General features: G+C 48.4%; 1 protein-coding gene across 1 annotated transcript in view; it reads left to right on the top strand.

Annotated features, from left to right (window-relative positions):
* Positions 1-7,360, top strand: part of LOC306819963 (sodium/calcium exchanger 1-like) — a gene marked incomplete at its 5' end in the record, with an annotated part of 8,365 nt that extends 1,005 nt beyond the window's left edge. Inside the window, 9 exons of the mRNA XM_079337590.1 lie at positions 914-934; positions 1,065-1,082; positions 1,571-1,585; positions 3,525-3,593; positions 4,035-4,162; positions 4,286-4,385; positions 4,490-4,759; positions 5,650-7,106; positions 7,197-7,360. Coding sequence (XP_079193716.1) covers positions 914-934; positions 1,065-1,082; positions 1,571-1,585; positions 3,525-3,593; positions 4,035-4,162; positions 4,286-4,385; positions 4,490-4,759; positions 5,650-6,026 — 998 coding nt within the window. The 3' untranslated portion in view covers positions 6,027-7,106; positions 7,197-7,360. The remainder of the gene's footprint in view (positions 1-913; positions 935-1,064; positions 1,083-1,570; positions 1,586-3,524; positions 3,594-4,034; positions 4,163-4,285; positions 4,386-4,489; positions 4,760-5,649; positions 7,107-7,196) is intronic.
* Between the last annotated feature and the right edge of the window lie 1,345 nt (positions 7,361-8,705).

Raw genomic sequence — 8,705 nt, 5'->3', positions numbered from 1 at the left:
GCTGCCTCTGACCGCTACCTGGTTAGCATAGCTGGGCTGGTTGAGACCGTTTGGGACCGCTAACCCACGAGGCTCGTTTATGATTGGCTGCCACAGACGTGTTCACGTTGGACTGATAAGAAGCGCTAAGTTATAATATCTTAAAATCAAATATGACTCAAAACTATACAAGACGACATTAACGTCACTGCTAGGACACAGCATGACTCAGCATGTTTCAATGTAACTCACCAACAGGAAACGTAATGATGTCGTTTAACATGACTCGCCAACCTGTCGTCACGCAGCACGTCCTGTCAGCATGTAGCTTAGCATAACAGTTATAATTCCAGTCCGTACCCAGTCCACTGTTGGCGACTTGAAATGGACACTGACTTCCTGTTCAGCACGACAGCTCGCCTACCTGTCGTCATGCTAGCACGTCACGTTAGGCTAGCTTAGCAACAGCTAAATTCTCAAGACTGACCAATCCGTGTTGACCTTTATCTCTTGGTGTTTTAGTTTATGTTTTTCTATTGGTTAAAACAACAGCAGCCTCGGCGACGTACAAACCAATCAGTGTTGTTAGCATGATGTGCTAACTGGTGCTAACCAGGACAGGGACATATTCGTGTTTGAGAGATATTTGTGGGGACACAGAGCTTTAAAACAGGACGTCCCGGTTCAATCAGGATGTACGGTCGATCGACAGATAAGCTTGTGTCTCTCTGAGTCGGAAAAAGACAAAAGGCGACAGTTTAGTTTCTGATGTTCACTTGAGACTTAATTTCATATTGTTCCTGTCGATGTCTCTTGAGTGCTGTCGTCGTTGTTAGATGTGAATGCTGCCTCTCTTTGTGTTTGATTCCCTCCCTCCTGTTGTTGTCGGCTTGACGTTGCTCTGACTCCTCTCTCGTCTGTTTCCTCTCTTCAGCCGTGTTGCTTCAGGAAGACGGTAAGCTGCTTTCTTGTTTTTCCATTCGCTGTTTTCCATCTTTCTTCACCTTTCTTCATGTCTTTGTCTGTTTGTTGCCTTTTTGAAATGAAGAATCATTCTGTATGTTTAATTTTCTTTCTTTTCACAGGTGGATTTGTCAAAACAGGTAATTAAAGCCAAACCCTCACATTCTGCCTCACACTGATTTAAGGGCGTTTTCACACCAGTTCATACGACCTCGAGTCTGTTTCAGACGGTTCAGTTCAACCCGACAGAGCTGGTCTCAGCCTCTTCCAAACACAGACGGATATTTTATAAGGTTACGTTCAGTAAAACTCCTTCCGGGGTGAAGATGTTCAGAAACCGTTTCATGTGTTTCTGTGTAGACGGGAAAACGCTGCGCGGCGGTTTCTCCTCCGTTTGACGTCATTGGGCGACGCTGTCACTTTTGTTGACATGTGCGAGCAGAGACGCCTTAAAGGCCCACAGAGGTCACTGTCACTTCATACAACACTCCAACAAGACAAACCCCGCCCACAATGTCGGTGGTTTTGGTCGAGACTCGGTCAGAGCAAACAATCTACAGGTGTGAAAACGCCCTATGAGGTCAACACTCGCTGTTTATCTGACTCTGTTTACCTTTCTTGTGTCTAGACAAACAGCTGTATGGTAAGACGTCTCAGAAGTGTGTGTGTGTGTGTGTGTGTGTGTGTGTGTGTGTGTGTCTGCTTTAAAGGGATTCAACACTTTCAGCAACGATAACAGAGATGCAGCACTTTAACCTCACAGTGAAACCGCTTCATTAATTACCTGTGAAGACACAAAGAACACCTTTAAAGGGATAGTTCAGTCAGCACGCTCCCTCCCAGACGTGCAGAGAGGGAATCCATGCATGCAGGGTTTTTGTTTGCTGATCTTTTTAAACCCCATTCCTGACTGCATGCATTAACAGAGCACGTCACACACTGCTGACCTTAAAGACCCTGTGCTGTGATGATTTTCTCATCTTAACTCGACCTCTGACTTCCTCAGTCACCAATGCTGATGGGAAATCATCCTCTCTGAGGCCATGTCTACTGAGCGTGCTCTGGGTTAGGGCTTATCCTAATGGTTTCAGACACATTTTGACGTTTCCTCTCCAACTTCATGCAAACACAAAAACACAGAAGCTCCCATAATTCACCACAACACGGCTGAGTGGAAACCTAAAACCTATAGATAAATATTCACAGATGGTCTTCAGATTGACATTTCACCAGTGAGGGGACTGCATGTGATGTCAAGAAGTCGTTGATGTCACATCACTTGAGAGCAGCGAGCACGTTGACTACTGATCCCCACTTTAGACTCACACATAGTGTTGCAATGCTGGATGCCCAAACTAAACATGGGCCAAGTTTTAGATCATGAGGTAAACATACTGTATGTTGGAGTAATCCCAGGAGGAGCCTGCAGGGGGCTCTAAACGGCTTGTTCTGCAAATCACAGCATAATTCCCCGATAGGAAGCCAAGAATTTCTGCAGATGATTTTTAGACTCGAGTTAAGCCGTAGAAACCTCCTACATAAGCTCCCCTGGAAACCCTGCAGCATTCTGCCCATCTGGTGTTGATAATGCTGAAGTGTCAAATCCTGCAGTTCCTGGAGTGTCCACTAGAGGATGGCTGCAGTACCTGGAGTGTCCACTAGAGGCTGGCTGCAGCAGCACAGGAAGTCACATACACACCCATTCAAACAGCCTGTTTTTACAGCAGACATGAACATGTTTACAGCCTGCTTCAAAAAACCAAATAGGTGTGATTAGCTCATGTCTCCATCCACACACACTGTACGGGGGGAATGTTTTCATGACTCAGCAGTTTTGATTGGATGAAGGATCAGAGTTATTCACAATAAGGCGTGTAGCTGAGCTGATTGACAGGTGGGCGCCGTGTAACGGTTTGTCAGGAGGCTTAAAACCCACCTCAGCTCTCAGCCTGTCGTTAGCTTGACTCAAAGTTAGCTTGAGACAGCATTTCCAGCACGGAGACCGCCATCCATGGGACTTCAGCGCCCCCTGCAGGGACACACGGGGGACTCCAGCGCCCCCTGCAGGGACACACGGGGGACTCCAGCGCCCCCTGCAGGGACACACGGGGGACTCCAGCGCCCCCTGCAGGAACACACGGGGGACTCCAGCGCCCCCTGCAGGGACACGCGGGGGACTCCAGCGCCCCCTGCAGGAACACACGGGGGACTCCAGCGCCCCCTGCACGGACACACGGGGGACTCCAGCGCCCCCTGCAGGGACACGCGGGGGACTCCAGCGCCCCCTGCAGGAACACACGGGGGACTCCAGCGCCCCCTGCAGGGACACACGGGGGACTCCAGCGCCCCCTGCAGGGACACACGGGGGACTCCAGCGCCCCCTGCAGGGACACACGGGGACTCCACTCACACTCAGTCTAAGGCTTTAACTGATGCCAAAACAAAATAAAGTATTAGATCTTTAATATAAAAAAGGTTTTTGGGTTCTGATGGAACTGTTTATTGTTTGTGGTTGGATCCTCTTCAGATGGGATAATGGGTTGTTTTTGAGTTCTTGTTTCAGTTTTGGTTTACCTGTTCAGGCAGAGACGTCTACAGGAAGGTCCAGGGACGAGACCACCCTGCCCCCTCTGCCATCATCAACATCACAGGTGCGTCCATCCGTACATCCCACCCACCTGTCAATCAGTCTGCATGTCCACCACTTTCATATGAACAGCTCTATCCAAGGGGTCCGTTCATCCATCTAACCGTCTCTTTAATCCCTCCATCCATCGATGAAGAAACATCCTTTGGTTTATCCGTCCATACCTCACAGGTTGAACCACCCACCTGTCAATCTATCCCTCTTTATCTCTGCTGTTTGACCCTTTATTTATCTGCAGTTTTTGATTCCATCTACCAATCAGTCTATTGGTCTATTTGTCTGACCAACCACCTGCCATTTATCATTCTGTAGTCGTTTGTCTTATCCATGATCGCTTCCATTTGGGAATATGTCCACAACTCTATTCTTCAGATCATCTTTTGTTTTTATTTAAGAAGAAACAAGATGATTGTTCTCTCCTGTCCTTCCCTTCCTTCCCCCTCAGACGAGGGCGGAGAGGAGGTCCTGACCAAGAAGGAGGAGGAGGAGAGGCGGATTGCAGAGATGGGCAGACCAACTCTGGGTGAGCACATCAAACTGGAGGTGATCATCGAGGAGTCATACGAGTTTAAGGTGAGTTAAGTCTCTCTCTTACTGAAGTCATTACCCAAACATAGCCACATACAGTCAGCTCTGAGGGCAGATTAACCATCAATGATGTAGCTGACCTGTTTCCTGTGGCGTGCTGTCCTTCAGAGCACCGTGGATAAACTCCTGAAGAAGACCAACCTGGCCCTGGTGATCGGGACGAACAGCTGGAGAGAGCAGTTTGTGGAAGCTATCACTGTGAGCTCCGGTGAGGACAGTGCTTGTGTCTGTTTCTGGGGTAGAGATAACTTGATAAAACTCTGGATATGAACCAGTACTCACTCCTGAATCTGCCTCCCTCTCCTGCCCCAGGTGATGATGACGATGAATGTGGCGAGGAGAAGATGCCCTCCTGTTTTGACTACGTCATGCACTTCCTCACCATCTTCTGGAAGCTTCTGTTTGCCTTCGTTCCTCCCACAGATTACTGGAACGGCTGGGCCTGCTTCTTCGTCTCCATCTCCGGCATCGGCTTACTGACGGCAATCATCGGAGATTTGGCGTCGCATTTCGGTTGCACTGTGGGCCTCAAAGACTCGGTCACTGCGGTGGTGTTTGTAGCTTTGGGCACATCTGTACCAGGTAAGACATACATTCATATTCTTCTCCTCACTTTCAAGTACAGTATAATGAATTCACTCTTACTGGACTTTAGTCCTTTGACTCCTTGATGGATTCTCTCTTTTCAGGTGGACTTGGGTTTTCCTTTAGGCTCAATGTTAGAACCCGTGTGGTTGATCAAACCGATTACTTTGCAGATCGGGTTAAGAACCAAATAACCCAATATAGATCCAAACATGGTTCTGTTATGCTCGGTAAAGCCTGGGCATGTTCAAACATGTTTGCAGTCACACATGCTGTGGTACCACTTGATGTTGGCAGGACAAACGAGTGCATTAGCTGATATCTGACTCAGCGTTATAGGCCGGATCAGTAGTTATCCTGATACCAAAGATGGCAGTTCGGGCAGGATTATTAACTCTTTGTTATTTGCTTCATCTTCATTGATGTGACGCTACTGGGCAGCTGTGGCTCAGTGGGTAGAGTCGTCTGGGGTTGATCCCCAGCTCCGGCGAGAAACATGTCCGATGTGTCCTTGGGCAAGATACTTAACACCCCCCCTCAAAACCAGCTCAGGAGCACCTGCCAGGGGCCGCTCCCTCACGCTGAGTGTAAACACCTTATTTCCCTTCAGGGATCAATAAAGTAAAATCTTCTTCTTCTACTGCGGACCGAATAATATGGTACAAAATGACACAGCAGGGTATGGCCCGACCTCATGCGGCAACTCCTCAGGAACAACAGAAGTTAAGATAGGATACGATGCAGTATGATTCATAACACAACAAAAAGATAATAACCGTTTAATGAGTCAACCTTCAAACACAGCAGATCCTAAATGTCCTGAAAGGTAACTGGACTGTTTGGTAAACATACCTCATATATTCTCTTTTCCACTTCCTCTCTCTTAGACACCTTCGCCAGTAAGGCGGCGGCCATCCAGGATCAGTACGCAGACGCCTCCATCGGCAATGTGACCGGTAGTAACGCTGTGAACGTGTTCCTGGGTATTGGCGTGGCGTGGTCCATCGCTGCCATCTACCACTGGACCAAGGGCCAGCCTTTCAGGGTGGACCCAGGGACCCTTGCCTTCTCCGTCACGCTCTTCACCATCTTTGCTTTCATCTGCATTGGCGTCCTGATCTACCGCCGCCGGCCTGAAATTGGCGGGGAGCTCGGTGGACCCAAAATCCCTAAAACCCTGACCACCTGCCTGTTCTTCAGCCTGTGGTTGATGTACATCGTCTTCTCCTCGCTCGAGGCCTACTGCCACATCCCGGGCTTCTAATAGTTTTATTTCTGACAGCGTCTGGTCAACATCCTGATGGATTCCTAAAGGTTCAAGGTGTTCCTGTTCTCACGGGCTCCGGTAATTTCTGTTCTCAGTCCGGATGTCTAAAAGGTCTAAAAGATGAAACAGGTTCCAGACACCTGACGGGTTCTTCAAAGAGACGTATCTGTTTTAAATAATTTGCCAGACTCTGATTAGTCTTTTCACATTTTCTTCCTCTAGATGTCTTTTTCTTTTTTAAATAAGTCTACGATTTTGCATTGATGTGTTAAGTATGTAATAAGCTTCTTCCATTTTACGGACTCTCCGAGATTCCAGTAGGTTGTTACACGTTTTAAAGATGTGGATTAACCTCTAAGGCTGGAGATATACTGAAGGTTCAACCTTGCGTTCTGGCTGTGTCGTGGCTCTGACGATTCTCCTTACATTTCCCGACCCCGCTCTTGGCGGCTCAGTGACGGTATATATACCATTGTGAATGTGTTGTGTTTTACTTTGAAAGTGACCCGACGCTCTGTGCGTTTCCTGGTCGGACTTCCAGTCCTGGTCTGTTGAAAAAAGACTTGCAGTGTATTTCAAATGGAGCGGAGCGTCGTGACGCTGCTGGCACGCTTCAGAGACGGAGCGCGGTGCTCGCTGTGAATACCGGAGCGTTGACTCGAGTGGCAGCGAGCGGCGGCTTCATGCACAGCACTGACAGACTGTGGAAGTTAGCCGTTATTATGGAGGGCGTGCACAGAGCGGCAGCCATCAAGCGCGTACATACGGAAAGTTTAAAGCGAGTATATCTCCAGCCTTGTAATCCTGGGAGTCTGGTTTGTCAACATTAAAAGGGTCGTGGATCCTGAAGGATTTGAACAGAGATCTGAAGGAACATCTTGGATGAACCTTCATGGTGGTTTTAATGATGGGACAGGGTTTAAAATCTTTAATGTACAGAAGTTGTTTTAAGTTTCTAAAGGTTTAGTTGAAGCATCTTGGATAAGATTTCCAGCTCTGAGAGGTCTCGATGGACTTCTGAATGTTCTCTAATAGTCCATGAAACCTGTTCTACCTGCAGAACTTTCCTTCACTCAGGTGAGCGTGGAGTTTCACCTGAATGAATCTCTGTTTTGATTATAGTTTATTTAGAGAGTTTTCAGTGGAGACGCTGAGCTCTGCACTCAGGTTGAGACTTGAGCTGCTGCGTCAGTCGATATATTCAAATGTATGTTTGTGTGATCTCGTACGTTAAAGAACAACAGACGTCTTTCTGTTCTGTGATGTGATTGGTTGCTCGTTGTAGCTCGTCAAGTACCTGACGTCTCGTCTTCAAATATTAAAGAACAGTGATGGAAGTGTGATTTCTTTCAGATTCTTATAGGGAGGGGGGTCAGGTGTAGTAGTGTGGGGGGGTCAGGTGTAGTAGTGTGGGGGGGGTCAGGTGTAGTAGTAAGGGGGGGTCAGGTGTAGTAGAGTGGGGGGGGGACATAAAGTCACACACAGCAAACAGACTTCACCTCTACATTAGTTTATTGTTTCAAACATCCAATAAGTTCCTTTTACAAAAACTGCTCACTGGGTTAAAGGGTTAAAGGGTTAAGGGGTTAAAGGGTTAAGGGGTTAAGGGGTTAAAGGGTTAAGGGGTTAAAGGGTTAAGGGGTTAAAGGGTTAAAGGGTTAAGGGGTTAAGGGGTTAAAGGGTTAAGGGGTTAAAGGGTTAAAGGGTTAAAGGGTTAAGGGGTTAAGGGGTTAAGGGGTTAAAGCTGTTCAGCAGTGAATAACGACGAAACACAAACTACACAAAACTAAATCATCAAATTCTGAGCTGAACTTTCAGCTGGATCATTTTCAAACCGTTAAAAACAATCTCACAGATGTTTTTACTGTTCAGTGAATCTCTGCTGATGACTTAAAGCCTGACTGCCTGTGGACCAGGGCCGCCTGGGGACCAGGGCCGCCTGTGGACCAGGGCCGCCTGGGGACCAGGGCCGCCTGGGGACCAGGGCCGCCTGTGGACCAGGGCCGCCTGGGGACCAGGGCCGCCTGGGGACCAGGGCCGCATGGGGACCAGGGCCGCCTGTGGACCAGGGCCGCCTGTGGACCAGGGCCACTAAACTGGCTCTACTAACCGTCTGACGCTCCGAGTTCTGCAGGTTTACTCTGAAGTTGGAAAATCTGCATTTAGCTTTTGTTTTGGTGTGTTTGAGTTGTGCTTTCTTTTCTACCTCGACGTCGTCGTAAACAAAGGAAACCAAAGACTTCCAAGTGACGGGTAAATAAATACAAAACATTGACATCCTTCCTTTTTCTATCGCTTCGCTGTGGTCAGGTCACAGTTAGACGTTCCTCTCCTCAGTAACATTTCCCAGCTCCTCCTCATGGTGGACTCTGAGGTGACCCCGGGCCAGACGGGGAACTCTGGGTCCCTCCAGGGAACTCTGGGTCTACCCCGGGGCCCCCTCCTAGTTGGGCGTGCCCAGAAAACTTCCAAAGGGAGGCATCCAGGAGGATCCTGATCGGATGCCTGAACCACTTTTAGATGTGAAGGAGTAGTGTCTCTACTCCGAGCACCCCCCTGGATATTTAAGCTCCTCCCCCTCTCTCTCTCTGAAGCAGAGCCTCCTCCAGAGGAAACTCATTTCAGACACTTGTATCTGCGATCTCGTTCTTTCAGTCATGACCCAGAGCTCATGAC

The sequence above is a fragment of the Symphodus melops genome, assembly GCF_947650265.1.
Source record: "Symphodus melops genome assembly, chromosome: 2".
Lineage (NCBI taxonomy): Eukaryota > Metazoa > Chordata > Actinopteri > Labriformes > Labridae > Symphodus > Symphodus melops.
The sequence above is the reverse complement of the archived record's forward strand: the minus strand, read 5'-3'. Positions and strand labels throughout refer to the sequence as shown.